General features: G+C 46.5%; 1 protein-coding gene and 1 long non-coding RNA gene across 17 annotated transcripts in view; one reads left to right on the forward strand and one right to left on the reverse strand.

Moving 5' to 3' along the window:
- LOC102924940 (AGBL carboxypeptidase 4) overlaps positions 1-17,763 on the forward strand; it is a 1,182,350-nt gene that overhangs the window by 961,175 nt on the left and 203,412 nt on the right. For 11 of the 16 annotated variants that reach the window (XM_076564757.1, XM_042271605.2, XM_076564760.1 and 8 more), the window contains 2 exons: positions 11,065-11,213; positions 16,680-16,893. The exons of the other annotated variants lie outside the window; for them this stretch is intronic. In XM_076564757.1, coding sequence (XP_076420872.1) covers positions 11,065-11,213; positions 16,680-16,893 — 363 coding nt within the window. The remainder of the gene's footprint in view (positions 1-11,064; positions 11,214-16,679; positions 16,894-17,763) is intronic. 16 annotated transcript variants of the gene reach the window in all.
- On the reverse strand, positions 3,834-15,528 carry LOC143271940 (uncharacterized). Its single transcript, XR_013049278.1, has 3 exons — positions 15,387-15,528; positions 11,883-11,969; positions 3,834-4,700 (listed from the first exon to the last, which is right to left on the reverse strand). It is a non-coding gene; the product is annotated as an uncharacterized LOC143271940 (long non-coding RNA).

The following is a 17,763-nucleotide window of genomic DNA, read 5'->3' on the forward strand; positions in this document are numbered from 1 at the left end:
AAGAATCCGTGGAGAAGATTCTGAAAGCTTAAGGACATTGCTGTTTACAAGGCACACACTGATTTATGGGATTATTCATTCATTTATTCCTTCATCTTCATCAAATGTTTATTGAGATTGTACTTTGTGCCAAGACAGGGAGAGATGTTAGAAACCTAGAGATGACAGAGACTTTCATAAAAAGCATCTGCAAGTTAGAGGTTTAGTGTTTTCAAACTGGGGGATGGTGGCCTCCAGGAAGGCCAAGGAGATAAGGTGAAGCAGGGCAGTTGGGATGCAGGGGCCAGGGAACACCAGTGTGAGTCGAGCAAAGGGGTGTTTCAGCTTCTCTTCAACTAGTCCCTACTGAGGCATCTCGCCAGCCCGAGTCCCTGTTCTTAATACACAGGGGAAAAAAAAAAGTTTAGGCAGCCTCCTTAGTGTCATTCCTTTTGGCATGAACCAAGTGGCATAAGTTCAATGCTTCTCTAAAAAACCCTGAGGAATGTGAGGAGGAGTAGACATGTCCTTGCATTGAGGATGCACACAGATGTGCCAGGGGCCACAACCATGGATACCTCGCACCAGGCAGAGTAAAATTGGTACAGTAATTGCAGGAGGGAGGCGGATAATGATTTTAGACTTTGTATATATTTTGTCAAGGAATGTAGGTCCAGATGATGAATTCTGACCAGCTGAGGGAGAGATAATAAGAATAATAACAGTAATTTGCATGTGCGTGGCACCTTACAGGTTTCAAAGCACCTTGACATTTTTATCTCATTGGACTATTCCAGTAGCCTTATTGCAAGGCCAGGTAAGGATTATTATCTCCATTTGAAAGAAGAGCATGTGAAAAGAAGAGATAATGCCCCTGTTGGCTAGATCATAAGCAGGGGAAATGTTTGAAGAAGAGAGCCGTGGCGGCTGGCCTGCATATCTGTCTTGGCTCTTTAGAGCTGGATTGCTAACACATCTGTAACCCTCTGAGTTTATGCCTTGTGTTCTGTCCAAGGTCTGTTAAAATACCAGCTTTGATCTTTAAAATCCTTTGTGGTCTGAGCTGGCTTCTTTACGCCCAGGTCTCTGATGGTGCCCTAGAAAAGACAGCTAATGTCAGCCGGATGCTTCCTGCTGATTCCTCTGGACTGGAGGCAGCCTGGCCTTTGGCAACAGATATTACTTGGGCTTGAATCTCCCTTGCTGTAATTCCTTACCTGTGTGACTTGAAGCTGATGATTTAACCCTTCTGAGTCTGTTTTCTCCTCCGTGAAATGGGAATCCTTAAGACTGCCACATTCAGGCAGAGAATCCACTTAGTGATTTAACGTCTGCGTGAGTCCTGGGGTGAGAAGTGTCAGAGTTTTGAGTCCTGGTTCTTCCAGAGTCTACTTTAGTTGCTTTGGACAAGTTACTTGCTGAGCTTTACTTTACTCATCTGTGACACAGAGTCCGTGATCACCCCAACCATTACAGCTGAGATGATGAAATAAACCACTGCAGTAAAGATGTCTGCCAGACACAAACATGAGATTGTTCAGTAACTCCTACACTGGCATGTAGGTCATTAAAGGATGACACGAGACAGGGTGTGCACAGTGCCTGGCACCTCCCAGCTCTTCTTCCTGCCACGGGACACAGATACTGTAGAGAACATCCTAATCTTTGGCTAACCCCTAGGGCCTCCTGCAGCTCCCCTACTTCCTAGTCTAAGCTTCCGGAGCACAACTTTCTCAGTCATCCAGTTTACAGCTGTGTGGTCTGGAGTCTTAGAATTCCCTCCTTCCCTCAGTTTTCCTGAGTGGAATTCTACCTTACCTCCGTTGTTCTGTTGACTAGCCCTCGTCAGTTCATCCCGTCACTTGTCTCAGAGATCTCCAAGACCCCATCAGTTCTTTCAGACTCACCAGATGCAACTCTGCCTCCCCATTGCTTAGGCTTTCCTTGGGCCCTTTGCCTTATCTTTAGGTCCTCAGTTCATAATCACCAGTGAGCAGGAGCACTGAAAATAATTGGATTTTGAGAGACGGCTGAAGAAGCTGGGTGAGAGCCATTTACTTGTAGAAGTAAAACCCAGGGGCTCACATTTGCCCCCAAGTTTGGTGTGGTACCAGAATGTGTGCTTGGTGCTGCCCTATGTGGATGTCTCGAAAAGATCTAGTTGCAAGACTGTAATCTTTTATCTGATGATAGCGGCCATCTTTAATTTTGAAGGCTTTATTTATTTATTTATTTGTTGACTTACCAGAATTACCCAGAGCTGATGCCAGATTATTTTCAAATGTGATTTCAAGGTGGTTAAATAATTCTGGACTCTCTGTCTTTTCTCCCTGGAACCATTTTCTGATGCGTCAAGGGGATGGGGCTGAGGAAGATCCCTTCCTGCCCCTTTGATAGCTGTTAGGCAGCTAGAAAATCAGGACATTGCTGGGCTCTGCTTTGTGACAGGTTTGTTTTCTGCTGGCTGCAGCAGTCAGGAAATGCAAATGGCAAAGGGCTCAACTTACCACTCACTGCACTTCTACATGTTCCCTGGGGCAGATACTAGCAACTTTTTTACTCATAAAACCCGCTCAGCCATAGATGGACACATGACGTGGGACCCGGCTGCTCCAAGAGACCAATCAGGTAACTTGCCGGAGGCCATGTTTCAGAAGGAGGCCGGTCTTGCTTTTCCAAGTGTCAGGCAGTTTGATCAGTCACTCAGCTCCTGTGCCTCTCCAGCAGTGCCCCCTCCTCTACCAGCCCGTGGATTCTGGAGCTTTCAGACTCACATGCTTCCAAAGGTTTCCTGCTCAATTGTTGTATATAGTGTCTGACTTACCCGGCTCTACAGCCTCAAGATTCCTGCTATAGCGTGCCTCTAGACACACACAGGAAGCCCAGCCCTGTCTTCCTGTTAACCCCTCCTGTCATCGAATAGCTGGAACTCCAGGGGAAAGTCTTTCTGCAGGAAGCTTTTATTGAATACTTACCTGTTTCAGACCCTTTGCTGGGCATGAGAAACGAAATGGATAAGACTCTGTGTCTTAAACACACTCTTAACAGCAAATAATTGAAGTGCATTGTGAGTTTTTTGCTTTGCTCTTGGGCCTTTGGTGTTGGAGGAGGATAGAGGAGAGATCTTTTTACACTACTGCAGCGCGGGTGCTGGAGGAGTCTTTAGAGGGCCTCACGTTAAGGGATTTAGCTGTGATTCTCCAACAGAAGAGGGAATAAACAGTACCACATGCAACAGGAAAGTCTGAATGAAGTTTTAGAGTTGTGAGAGAGGCTGACTTCTAGGGAGAGCTGAAGGAAAAGCCTGGGACATCTCTGGAAAGGAAGATTAGTCGAGGAAGTGCAGCCACATAATAAATGCTGCCGCCCTGGAACTCCTGCCCTCATGTCGGCTGCTGCGATTGGCATCCCCTTAGGAGCCGGTGGGCAACACAAGCCCTTCTGCTCTCCACCCCACTGGTGCCCACCTCAAACTCTCGCCCCTCCAACTCATCCGATGAAAGGACCCAGGGCCATTTCCTAGGCATTAAGTGCTCATGCGCGGTCTTCAGCACTGCTCTGTGGCAGGACAAACCCCAGCCACCTTGGCCGTCTCTTTCTGTTTTGATGTGATGGGGGCCAAATAGTTGGGCAGGGGTGAGTGAAAGAGCAACAGATGAAAAAGTGCACTCACCTGACCGGTAAAGTATGTGCTCAGAGTTTCCAGAGGTGGAAGTGAGTTCTGGTGACCCCTCCCCCCCCACTCTCCCTCACAACTGCAGGGGTTCTCAAAGATGATCTGGGAGAGTAGGGGAAGGACAGGGGAGCCAGCCGAGGGTCCTGTAGAGTGAGTAGTAGAGGACACGAAGAGCCTGTGAAACCTATAGAAAGTAGGGTTAGATGAGGTACAAGGTTGAAGGAGCAGGGCTCAGGAGCCCGAGAACCCTGAATCTGAGCAGTGAGTATCTATGCAGTTTCCACACGCATGCACGTCACAGCGCCTCATTGAACTTCCCAAGAGGTAATGAGATCAGTCTTCAGGACTTCCATCATGTTTAACCTATTTTATTTGGCACTTACTTAATGAATATTTTATAGGTGCTGGGTGCTGAGGATACAACAGTGAATAAGACTGACTGCTCTGCCTCTGCCTCTTTGCATAAATATCTTACTCAGAGATGTTAAACATATAATAACAATGACAGTAGGGTGAAAAGATTTTTTTTTTTAAGGAGAATTTTTGTTCTAAGATACTTAACATAGATGACAATCAATAGGTGTCAGCCCTGTCCTTTTCCAACATGTCACTGAAAAGGGTCCTCAAATTAAGAAATACTTTGATTCCCCAACACCATGACTTGGGTCTACTTCCACTTCCTCTTTTAAAGGGCTTCATACCTTTTCCCATGTCCATTTCTCCTCTGCTGCTCTCCGGTTCAGATTCTCTGAGAGCCTAGCCAACCTGGGAGGCCTCCTTGTAGTCTGCTGGGATCTCACCCAGGCCAGGCCTCATGCCAGAATGACTTTCGCCTCAGCCCAACAAAGCCCGTGGCAGCCCTTGTTCACAGACCACACTCAGGAAATGGAGAGGGCAGGGGCCAGAGACCTAAGAGCCGCCAGTTGTGCTGATGACATTGCTGGACCACTTCAGCCCAGCTCTGCGCAGTCAGATCAGCTCTCCCTGAGGCCTTCTAGGATCACTTAATCATTTACCCCTGGGAAGGACAGAGGAAGCGAGGGTCCTGTAGAGTGAATATTAGAGGACATGAAAAGCCTGTGAAACCTCTGGAAAGTAGAGTTAGATGAAGAAGTACAAGGTTGAACCCTGAGCCTTGCCCCTTTCCCTCCCCTAATATTTATAGATTGTCAGACTGCCCAGAGTCAGCCGGGGAGCCTGTGTTTTGTCCCCTTTGTCTTCACTGTATGAAGACACCCCACCAAAGGCCTCACCCAACCATCACTTGCCCATCCTCCACGTTTACATCCATTGTTTTGAGACATCCTAGTCTTCTCCAGATGCAGCATGGCTGCTATTGCTTCTGTCCAGAGTCCTCTTGTCAGTTACACAGCAGTTGTGACAAGCAGCTGTCACCTGTTTCTCCAGATGCTTGACTACGAACCCTCAAAGCCACATAGCCTATCACTGGCACTTATCAGATATGTAATAGATTTGCACTGAAGGAATGGGGCCAGATCGTCTCTGCCTTTGTAGCCACAGTAGCAGGTGAAAGTGGCCAAGGCCATCCTCCAGGGCACGATAAGGTCCACAGAGGCTGACCGGCCTGCTCTGCCCTGGGCCTCAAAGGCACATCTACCTGCCCTGCCTGAATCACCTCCCTCTTCCCAAGGCCCATGCTTATTTCCTTCATCATTACTTCACTGTCCATGTTCAGATTCTTTTCGAGAAAGCAGATCGTTGTTATTCTAATCTAAAACGCTCCTGTGCCACAGTTATGTGTTCTGTTCACATTTAGGAGTTTTGACTTGATTCGCTTTGTACTTTGGAAACCTAGACTTGGGCTTCAAACTCATTGTAGACTTACAGAAATAAATATGATTTAATCCTTTTAAGAGGAAATCTAATATCATGAACTCTTTGAAATAAATCAGAAGTTATGATGTCTAAACATGTATATGATTTGAAGACACAGGTGACCTCTAGACCTCTTGAAATCACATCAAGTGGCAACTTTTCAGAGTTAAGATAAAGGCTTAGTATAATTTCATCTCTTTGTTTTACCAACAAACAGGCTGCTCTCCTCCATGACTCAATCCATGTTTTATAAGAGGAATCACCAGGACTTAAAAGTGGTAGAGGATATAGGACATATGATTTACACCCTGTCTCTTAGCCTAACTCCACTGTGCACCTATCACATCTGTATATATACATAATAGTATTTCACATGATAAATTACAAACTTCACCGGAGCTGAAATATTTTCTATTTGTCCCAGAATCCTCAGTGTCTCTTACAGAGCTTATATGGTGAGTAGATTTATGTAGGTTGTGTATCAGAGCTTGTGTGGTAAGTTGGTTTATGTGGGTTCTGTGTCTGAGTTTATGTGGTAAGTGGGTTTGTGTGGGTTGTGTGTCACAGTTTGTGTGGTGAGTGGGTTTGTGTGGGTTGTGTATCTGAGCTGTGTGGTGAGTGGATTCATGTGGGTTGTTTGTCTGAATTTGTGTGGCGAGTGGGTTCATGTGGGTTGTGTGTCACAGCTTGTATGGTGAGTGGGTTTGTGTGGGTTGTTTGTCAGAGTTTGTGTGGTGAGTGTTTGTGTAGGTTGTGTGTCAGAGCTTGTGTGGGGAGTGGGTTCATGTGGGTTGTGTGTCAGAGCTATGTGGTGAGTGGGTTTGTGTGGGTTGTGTGTCAGAGCTATGTGGTGAGTGGGTTTGTGTGGGTTGTTTGTCAGAGTTTGTGTGGTGAGTGGGTTTGTGTGGGTTGTGTGTCACAGCTTGTGTGGTGAGTGGATTTGTGTGGGTTTGTCACAGCTTGTGTGGTGAGTGGGTTTGTGTGGGTTGTGTGTCAGAGTTTGTGTGGTGAGTGGGTTCATGTGGGTTGTGTGTCAGAGTTTGTGTGGTGACAGAGTTCATGAATGACTGAAGGAGGAGACAGGCACTACCTTTTGTGCCCTTGTAAAAGCTTTCTTTACTTGGCTAAGAGGTTTTTCTCCATGGAAGGTGTATTTTCCCCAAAATAAACCTCAAGTGTGTGTCACTACCAGAATGCCAGAGGATCAAAAGGCCTTTCTTTTTATTCCTACTCTTCCCACAAAATGAAAAAAGTTCCTTTGTTACCTAAAATATCCGAGCCAGAAGGTAGTGTTGTCCCCTAGCGCAAGCGCTTATTATTGTGGCTAATTTGGTCACATGTGTTTGAGGCAGAACAATGCCTCAGAAATTTTAAAAAGCAAAACAGCAATCTGAAGCATTTGTTGTAATGAGATGTAAATTGCCAACATCGGGAGTGGAGCCGACTAAAATTTGCAATAAAGCCCCCCCCCCCACGTCTTAAATTAAAAGCACTAGAACCCTCCCTCTGCTCTCCAAGGAAACAACATGGGGCTTTTTGTTGTTGGTGGGTTTTGTTGAATTTTGTCCTTTTCTTTCCTGATTCTGTAATACTGAACACGTGCATTACTGACTGATTCATCCCTCCCTACTCCATTCTCTGCCCATTCATCTGCCATTTTCTGAGCCTCTGTTGTATGCCTGCCTCGGTCCTTGGCTCTTCAGGAGTCATCATCAGCCTGCATGGTGTCCCTTGGTCACCTCTTTGTAAGTGGGAAAGCTGAGGTTCAGAGATGAAGTGACTTTTCTAAGATCATTTATCTTGGAGTCAACCCCACATCTGCTGAAAATCATTGTCAGGATGTGCATTTGACCAGTTTCTCTAGAGGCCCCACTTGCTGAGGCTGTAGCCCTGGCTTGTACTTTCTGTATATACCGTGTGCCAGAGAAAGGAGACTGTGGCAGAGAGCTGCCACCAGTGTTGAATGATTCTGACTCAAGGTGGTAAGAACGCTGATCCTTGAGAGCAGTACGGTAGCCTCAATGTTGGGCAGAGCTCTGCTGGACCCTGAAGAGGTGAGTCTGAGCATAGGAAAGGGGGTGGAAATGGTTACAAGGCCTCCTCTGCACAGGGTCTTGTGCTAAGTGCTAGGGGCTAAACCAGACCAGCAGGGTCCCAACTCACTGAGTCCATGGTTTACCAGAGTCAAAAGTAAGCACACAAGTGGATGTGTAGGAATGGGCAGTTGGGCTAGTTGACTAAGTACCCACTCTGTGCCAGACACTGAGGCTCCCCTCCACCACCGTGTGTGTGTGTGTGTGTGTGTGTGTGTGTGTGTGTGTGTGTGTCTGTATGTCTGTGTTTAATTCATTTATTTTTCAGTGTTGTCAAGTTGTCCTTTCCTTCATGCGAGGCTAGGTCAGAGATGTGTTTTTTTTTTTTTTTTTTTTTTTTTTTTGGTTTTTCGAGACAGGGTTTCTCTGTGTAGCTTTGCGCCTTTCCTGGGACTCACTTGGTAGTCCAGGCTGGCCTCGAACTCACAGAGATCCACCTGGCTCTGCCTCCCGAGTGCTGGGATTAAAGGCGTGCGCCACCACCGCCCGGCCAGAGATGTGTTATATTATCTCTTGTGACAAGAATTTGACGGGGTGCCAGATGAGCCCTGGTCTCTGACATAAAAAGACTGTCCAGTCCCTGCCTCTGCTCAGCTTCACAGCTCAGTTGAGGCACTAGATGCATCTATGGAGTGGAGATGGTGTCAGGGAGGGTACAAAGGAAGGTGGAGTGCTTCAACTGGAGCTAAATCACAGCCCTCCTGCAGTACATGTGAAGCCGGTGTTTAATCCCAAGCCAGGAGGGGACAGTTGCCCCTATTTGAAGAATCGTGGTGGTCTTATGGGAGAAGTGGCATTTGTGTCAGACCTTGTGTCACCCTGGGAGTTTGGGCAGTTGGACAAAGGGGACAATACACAAGCACAGCCTCTGAGACCGAAGAGAAGGTGTCTGTGCTAGGATGGCCACTTGGATTAGAAAGGATTCTCAGGAGAATGGACTAACAGGACATTGAGCCAGAGAAATGACACTCAACTCCAGCCCTTCCAGTCTCTGCCATTGTGGATGCAGAGTCCTTTGTCTATGATCATAGCCTCCAGAACTGTCCATTCTGAGTAGCTGCTTCTGAAGTTTATCTAGTCCCCATTTCTACTTCCTGGACTGTAAAAGGTTACAGGCATTCCTTCCTACCCACACTTCTTCCTCCAATACCCCTACTTAGCAGTATACCCATCAAAGACCTACCGCTTCCAGGCTCTCTGTCCTCATGTCATAGTGAACTTACTAAGAGCCTACCATGTGCCAGGGACTACTGCTGGCTCTGGAGGTGCAGTATGAGAAAAGCCATGCTCTTACAGAGCTTCACAGTATAACACTGCAAAGAGACAGGGGCTGCACACACAACTTACAAGTTAGAACAGAGACTGTACCTAGGAGCAAGGCATCGGAAAGAAGCCATCAGACTGGGAACTGGGTGGATAGAAAGGCAGCCTCCAACACTGATTTCATAGTGCAGAGGCCTAGGACAGCACTACATACAAAACTGAGCAAAGGAGTCAATCTGAATTTCTGACAGAGAGAGGCTGGTTGTCCTGGGCCTTCATGGGCCATGGTGGGGGACTTAATGTTAAGTGTAAGGGGGTGGGAAGCAAGGAGGAACAATGTCGTGTGAAAGTTACCTTGGCAGCCATTGAGCCGTCGAATTCTCCTTGTTTGAGACAAGGTGTCATGTATCCCAGGCTGGCCTGCAACTTGCTATCCAGATGAGGCTGGCTTTCAGTGTCTGATCCTCCCAAGTATGAGTGCTAGGATTAGGGACATGAGCCTTTGCCTAACAGTCTTCCCTCTTGAAAAGAAGGAGGTTTCATGGACCTTGCAAAGATGGCCTGAGAGCCAGTGGATGCAATGGCCTTCTCAGCCTGTTTCTCTTTTTCTGTCACTGAACAGCAGAGCAGAATGAGACAGCAAACACCTCAGCCTATCCTCAAGGGAAAGTAGAGCAATTGCATTTTCCAGATCTGAGAAAAGAGCAAATGTTTTTACTTATTCATATCTTGACAATTCACACCTGTAGTAGAGAAACTTCGGCGTGTGCTTTGGAGACTTTCAGTTCATTCTTTGTTAAGCTCCTTTCTTTTTAAGTAAACATTTGGAGAGCACCTACCAGGTTTGGGCCATAAGGGGAAAAATAAGAGCCAGGCCTGATGTTGTATAAAGCACACTTAGGTTATACTGTCAGAAAGATAAAGATGCTATCTGTCCTTCACGCCACAAGTTTCTTCTTCTGCAGCTCATTCACTTATAGTCACGAAATTAAAAGATGCAGAGCCAGGGTGGGAGCTCAGTCTGTACCAACATGCTGTGTGTTCTTTTATCTGTGCCATTCTGCTCTCTGTCCTTTCTGTGGTCAGCTTTGTGGAAAGCTCATGCTTAAATCTTTGGAGACTGCAGAGTCTATCTTTCATTGACAGCTGCTAGCTGCCAGCAGCTCAGGGTTGATATTCTTGTTCTGGGAAACTCTGTCATAAGGACTTCCACCAGCAAACTCACAGTCACATTCCCTCCATTAGCCAAAATCTAGGATATTTCAACTGAGCATAGAGTTGCAACCAGATCATCACACAAGGATTTAGCAAATAAAGAGCTTTGAACCCAGTTGTCCATGTGGCCTGGATAAGAAGTTGAATCCTGAATTCATCACTTACTTAAGTGAAACACAAAGCAGCAAACAGCTCCACAATTTTAGTGAAGGCCAGAATGTGAAACTATAGACTTTTGAAGTTGTTCTCACAGACAAGTTAATTATTCTGCCATATTTACCCATTTTCTCTGTTCTTTGGTAATCAAGACACAATGAGTGATTTAAAAAAACTGTCATTTTAAAAGCTAGTAAAGAAAAAAAATAGCCCCCCTAGAAACAGCAACCATTTCCCCAGCTTCCTTTCACTGTTTAAATCTCACATAATTTGTGTTGATTGCATTAAAATAAAAATATGAACGATCACTGTATCAAGCAATCAGGAGTTCACTCTGTGTTGTATTTTAATTTCTTGGTTGGAATGCCCTTGCTCAGATACTAGGTCCCTGGAAGGAGTTCTTTTCATTTCTCCCCACAGCTTTCCCCATTTCCCTTTGCTCACATGGCCCTCTCCATCACAGGCTCCAGAGATTAAGTTTGTTGGCTAGCCCAAAATTTGCATATTCTAGTAATTGTCATCCCTTCTCCAGCAGTCTGAACAGACCCTCTCTTCTGTGCAGGAAGTTGAGTTTCCTGCCATTCTACATAGATACTGTCACCCTAGAAGGTGTGCTTCAATCATACCTAATCACTGAAGTCTAGTTAATTCTTGCCCTCTGATTCCACCTTGTGACATTCATGCCTCATAGTGCTTAGAGTCTGGGTTTAAGTGTAGCATAAAGAACAAAAATAAGGTAGCTTTTTTTTTTATAGTGCCACTATGTGCTGATAGATGCATAGTTAAGAATATTTGCCTTTTATTTTCCTTGGAGTTCTAGACAGATCTCTTTTCTTAACTGCCTAGGTCCCGCCATTGACTTGGAAAAAGTAAAGTCAGAATGTCTCGAGCCCGAGCCGGAGTTACGGAGCACTTTCAGTGAGGAAGCAAATACGTCGTCCTATTACCCCGCTCCTGCACCTGTCATGGACAAGTATATCCTAGAAAATGGCAAGGTAGTGTTTTCAGCTCGATATCCATCCCCCAGGTGTTTGCTAGTCAGAGGAAAGGTGGAGAGTATGGCGGGGGCCTTCTGAAGCCCAGGGTGGCTAGCTAGCCTCCCAGCCCAGCCCCGGGTGACTGTGGAATTTATGGCATGGTAGCATAGGTTTCCTGGGACTTCTCCTTCTTCCTCTTTAAAAAAACCATTGTGTCAAAATAACTATGAAACTAACCTAACATTTTAGAACAGCTTAGTAATGAGAAAAAAATTAAAAAGGAGTTCCTTTAATAGTTCGATGAAATTCTTCCTATCTTTCTATGAACCCAGATGCCCAGAGAATATAAGGTTAACTCAAAGTGAATTACCCATTTGTAGATAGCAATTCAGTGTATATTCATTCAACATTTACAGATGTTCCCAGCCCCCCCCCCCACACACACACTATATCCTGGGGATACAAGGATAAATGAGCCATACCCCTTGTCCTCAAGTCACTGGCCCACAACTCTAGGGCTACACCTAATTCCTCATATTTCTCTCATGGCTCCTGAAAACAAGTCATGAAAGAACATATAAGCCTTGGTGGTAAGGAAAAGTCTGTTGTCAGAGCCCTTTGTCGAGGCCCTGGTAAAACCAGCTTTAGTGTTACATTCTGCCGCTACCACACACATTTCACACTCACCTCTCCTTGGCCCCCAGGAGTCATCTGTGCCAGCTTGTTTATCTTGCCTCGTGCTTTGAGTGGTCTCTGTTTATCTGATATCATCCCCTAGTGCAAAGGAAAGGTTGTACAAGTTGGTTTGTCGAGATACATCCCCACAACTGTCTGGCCTGAACATGTTGTCAAGCTGAGGAAAAGAAACATGTTTCTCTTCAGGGCTCTCTCGGGTGTGCTGCCATGCCCGGTATCTCTCATGGAGCACTTGCTCCTCTGCAGGGAGAGGACTTGATGGCCCAGGGCCTAGGTCTTGTCTTTGCTTCGCTCCTCAGACGTTCACAGTAAGCTTTGCGGGAGTAAGGTTGGAAGCTCAAGCCTTAGGTCATGACATAACTACTTTCGTACTGTGTGACATCAGGCAGGTCCTTGTCTGTAAAAAGCACATCATATTGATGCTTTCCATGGGCCATTTCAGACTGTAAGTGTGTAGCTAAGTTTGGTAAACCGCCCAAGGTGAAGCTAGAATGGGCGAACCGTTCTGGGACTCTTGATTTCCTTTTAGTCATGATCACATTGTGGAGTGATTGAAGAATTTTTTTCTTAAGAAACTTCCAAGAAACATCTATTTCTCTTTTGCTTTGAGGGCTGCCAGGCAGCTTCTGAGCCCTGCTGCAAAAGTAACATTCTCTCCCAAGAAAATAGGTCTCTAAACCTCCTTTAATTTTTAACACACACATTAAAAGCTTCTGGAAAATGTCTCTTTTTCTTTTTCCCAGCCACTGCTCTAAACCTCACCCAACTTTTCTTTGAGGCTAATTTGTAGTCAGGCAGAGGACTTTTGGAACAGGAAGGGAGGGAAGCAGACACTAGGAATGGACGACAGCTCCTCACAGCAGTAGGCGTCACATCCCAAATGATGGCCTTGTTCCTGCTGTCTTGCCTGGGCCTTTCTTCTGTCCAAACAGAAGACTGGAGCTCTGCAAGGCCTGGATCACTGGAATCTGATCCATTGCCACTAGAAATGAGTTTCATCCTATATCATACATCACAAAGTAATTCTTGGAAGTCCAGTCCTACCAGATGCCATATTTTTTATAACCTTACCTGATAAGGAAAGCTAACATTTTTTATCAAATGTTACTGTAGTTTACCTGAATGGGGTTTGCCACCCAGATCAGTTTCTGATTTTGATAAGTCCATTGCTTATCTAAGATGTTTTTATTTATATTAAAGAAAACACCCCATTGTATTATAAAATTGCAAAGACCATTAAACAGTATGACTTATATTTGCACATTATGTAACAGATCTTGAAAATGCACCCAGAGCAGGGCCTAATCTAAGCTGTGTGACAGGTTAAGGGCAGGTGGGAACTGAAAGCCAAGTGTCCTAGTTTCTAGGCCAGTGCTTTTTGCAGTCTGTCTTGCTGTGTCCCTGGGAACTGCACACTGCTCTAGGTAGCCATGAGTGTGCTGACCTTGGCAGCCCTGGTCTCAGTTGCTCAACGTGGACCTATGATGGGTCTTCCTGAGGCCAGGGGACCATTTCTTTCTGTGCTATGGCACTGGCATTGTACTCAGGTGGATGCCAAAAGATATTTTGTTCTCTGAGGAAGAGCTGCTCATCGGAGATGAAGCCAAAGCATGAAGATATATTAAATATGCTCGTACATTGAGTATGCTCTGAGTTTAGACTGGTCTTGATCACTCTGCAAGAAGCAGAAGGGGAGAGCCTTGACCTCTCTCCACTGGAATGTGCTGTGACAGGTGAGACTGAGTCGGGTAGTGATGGCTGTAGATGAGCTGGTTCTTCATAAGGAGTGTAACCTAACTCTGTGGCAGTTAAATAACATTTCCTGGATTGTGGACTGAGTATGGAAACCTGACAAGGAATCTGTGATTGGACTGAGTATGGAAACCTGAGTAGCTTAAAATGACAGGAATCTGTCATCTTAAGGACATCCCTTCTTTTCCAGACCAGAGGAATGTGAAAGCAGAGGTGCCAATGGGAAAAGAAGGGGCAAGGGGTGTAGCAACCACTAGCTGTATGTTCTCCTTACGTCTAGTTCATCTCATTTAGTACTTGATTACCCCTCCAAGAGCTAGAGGATGATCTGTGTGGTTGGGAAAAGTGAGGCTTAGGGAAGTATGGCGACAAGCCCTGACCCATGGTAATCAGCTGACAGACGGAAGAGACAGGGTCCAGACCAGGGCTGGCAGCTCAGAGCCCATCCCCCTCCTGTTCAAGCACTGGAAGAAGGAGGTGGATGTGTTCAGAGACTTTCTAGAGGGATGGACTTACTGAATTAGTGATAGAATGGAGCCAGGCTGAGGAGGTCAGATCTGCTGTGATAAGAAATAGGGAGCCATTCCAAATTCCAAAGGGTTGACATAAAAACATAGACCTGAAGACTGCCGGGGCCATCTAGTTAAAAGAGGAAAGCAGTGTTTTAGGGAAGTGGATGTCAGTGATTACAGGGTGAGCTGAACGGGGCAGCCACTGGCAAGAAAGCCAGTCAGCGGGCTTTTTTCCAGTCTCTATCTGCCTGTGGAATGCTATACTGGGATCTGGGACAGGATGTGGCCTACAGGTGCAGAAGACTCAAAGAGAAACCTATAATAAGCAGGGCTTGCTGCGTTAGGTGTGCACTTTCCAACCACATTAGCTCCACCTTGCCACTCAGGCTATGGCAGGGCAGGCCAGGAGGGCAAGAACTGACTGGACTACACAGATTTGGGACTGAATTTTGATTTTTAAATTAGCTGATTGCATGTCTTGGGGAAAGTAATTTAGTCCCGTCCCCCCCCCCACCCCCCACCCCCGAATTTGTGTTTCCAACTTCTAACTCTTAAGGTCCTTATGAGGATTAAGGAAGTTGAGTTCATTATAGGTACTCAGTAATATGGCTCCTTTTTCTTCTAGAACACGGGCCTACATGACTTCATCTTTCACCCAGAGTAACAAATTATGCCAGGTGCTGTAGTGTAGGCTTAGATCCCAGTAGCCAAAAAGCTGATGCAGGAGAGTTGCTTCATATGTCTCTGCTTTTTTTCTTTCAGAATCTAGTCTAGAGTGAAGTCCCTTGTCTCCCTCCCACCTCAGGAAGCTTGTGTGGGTGGCTTCAGAGTGTCATCAAGGGAGGGACACAGCTCCATCAGGGACCTTGCCTCAGCATGCGTACCCACCTGGCATAGACTGCCCACCTGCAATTCAAATGTGAACAGGGGAAAAGGCCAAATTTGGCCTTAGGCTCTGCTTGCTAAGCCAGCTCCAGGCGGCACGTCTCACCCCAGGGCTGCTCAACTGTCTGAGCAGAACAAACTGATTTGCAGTACAGAAATGCTCAGCACAGAGAGGCCAGGTGGATCTGGTTATCTGTCCTCATACAGTGGGCTGAATGATCTTTTGAGCAAAAGGAGGTGATGCTAGATGTGGCCTGCAGAACATTTACTTAGCAACGAGAGTGAGTTGCCTGGTTGTTTGTTTTGATAGTTAGAAAACCTCAGTAATTGATGAAGGAAGTATTACCGGCTGGCCTGGCTGCCCATCTCTGTGTCCACCTTTCTTCCCAAGCCAAGTTTGAGTAGAAGAATCTTTAATCATTTCTTGAGCAATTGTTCATACATTCTGCCATCAATCTGTATATGTGTATGCCATCTCAGGCCAAGACCTCTCCTAGATGTCTCCTGACCATGCCTTGGTGATGACCTGCAGGTCTTTATGACAACAAAGGCCTTTGGCAGAGCCTTCTCACAGCCCTTGGACAGACCAGCTGATTAGCAGGCCCCTCCCGTCCACCCCTCAGAGTCTGTTTCTTTCTTCCACAAGCTCAACAGAAACTCAGCCTAAACGGCTATGTCAAGGTCAAAACTTTTTTATTTTTAATGATGAATATTAGTATTGGTTTGCATGTCGTTACAGGCCACAACTGGGGACAAATTTTAAAGCTATAGCTCTCTGCTGGAAGCAGAGAGGGTACAGTGATTTCTTGGCTCTCACTTATCACTCTGGCTGTTTCTTCTTCTAGGGAGCACAAGATTGTGTTCTGGTGTGTGTGCTACCAAAATCAAACCGGATACGTTGTGGTTGCATTTAATTTCTTAAACCCCTCGGTGTTCTGAGCCAGAGAGATGAACTTTGAGATGCAATCCAAGTCTCCCACTTGGTAGATAGGGAAGCTGCAGTCTGAGCTGGAGAAGGACTCGCCCAGCTCCCTCCCGCTGGCTGCAGAGCCAGGCAACTGCTCTGCTCCTGCCAGCTGGCAGGGGTTTAGAACTCAGCTCTAAATTGGAATTATCTAGGGAGCTAAAGCATCCTGGTGTCTGGGCCACACCCAGACTAAATAATTCAGAGTCTTGGAGCGGAGGCCTAGGCACCAGTGATTGCGACAGCTGGGTGAGTCCTGCACGCAGCCTCCCCCATGTCAGCAGGAGGTGTGCCTCAGAATGTGCAGGTAGAAGAGGCTCTGACATTTCGAGAGCGTAACACACATGAGCGCATAATGTCCCGAGCACGGGTCAGGCTCCGAGCACCTGTGTCATAGCATTTAGAATCCCAGATCTGCCGCTCACAAGTTGAGTGACTTCTAAAGTCACTTCACATCACTGAACGGGATCTTCCCATTCATTGCACCTTCTGGGTAAGAGAGCGAAGTCGGAGCTTTAGAATAAGGCCGGATGCATTGCAAGAATTCTGTAAGCGGTGCTGTCATGGCATCTGCAGCAGCATCCCTTAGAGTGGAGAAGCAGTGTTTTAAAGGACAAAAGCGGCCTCCAGCTGCCTTCCTGTCGGACTAAACAGATGTGCTGTTATCTTTTCCAGGTTCATCTGGGCAGTGGGATTTGGGTTGATGAGGAGAAATGGCACCAGCTACAAGTAACTCAAGGAGATTCTAAGTACACGAAGAACTTGGCAGTCATGATCTGGGGAACAGATGTTCTGAAAAACAGAAGTGTCACGGGAGTCGCCACAAAAAAAAAGAAGGATGCAATCCCGAAGCCACCCCTCTCTCCTCACAAGCTAAGCATCGTCAGAGGTAGCACACCCGGTGGGAGCGCAGTGCTGGACACCCTGTCCTTTACTCTGTCAGACACGTGTCATGCAGGTTTCAATTCGGTGAATGCTTACTGAAGCCCCTGTGTGCCAGGCACCGTGTGGGACACAAGAGCATAGAGGCAGACACCATAGCTGTCACCAGAGATCTCACACTGGACATGACAAATGAATGTGGACACAAATACAGCTCAAGGGTGTAGCATGCCATGCAAGAGGGACAGTGGTTGTGCTGGGAATTGTCGGGAGGGGAGGATGCCTCGCTGGCAAAGCCGGGAAGAATCTCAGGGAGAAGGCTGCTGAAGAGGGCCTTCAGTGCTCCTCAGACAGGGACGGGGTTAGTGTGGAGAGGTGCTTCAGGAGGCCGAAGCATCTTGGACAGAGGGTGAGCGCAGATGGGCAAGGGGTGTGTCTAGGGAGCAGTCGAGGTGCAGGCTGGGGAAATTTCTTATTTTAGCCATGTCTAGAGCCATCAGTGAGATGAGCAGCAGTTGGTACGGCTTCCTTCTTGGCGTTGGGGATGGTGGCCAGAGAATCAGGGAGTCGTTTGTCACCCAAAGATACGGATGTTCCCCACACTCCCTTTCCATCTTCCCTCTCTCCCTCCTTCCTTTCCTTCTTTCCCCCATTCTCTTTCTTTTCTCCCCTTCCTTACCTTCACACCCTCTTCTTCCTCTTCCCCATCCATTCCCTAAGTTCTTACTCTTTTCTAGACCCTCTCCTGGGTTTTGAGAACACAAAGGACAAAACACAGAGTGCATCTACAAGGAGCTCAGTCTCATGGGGAAGCTAAATATAAGAACAACAGTATTGTACGATCAGTACAAAGTAAGGAATATGGTATAAGGCGCAG

The sequence above is a fragment of the Peromyscus maniculatus genome, chromosome 2 (assembly GCF_049852395.1).
Source record: "Peromyscus maniculatus bairdii isolate BWxNUB_F1_BW_parent chromosome 2, HU_Pman_BW_mat_3.1, whole genome shotgun sequence".
NCBI classification, from domain to species: domain Eukaryota; kingdom Metazoa; phylum Chordata; class Mammalia; order Rodentia; family Cricetidae; genus Peromyscus; species Peromyscus maniculatus.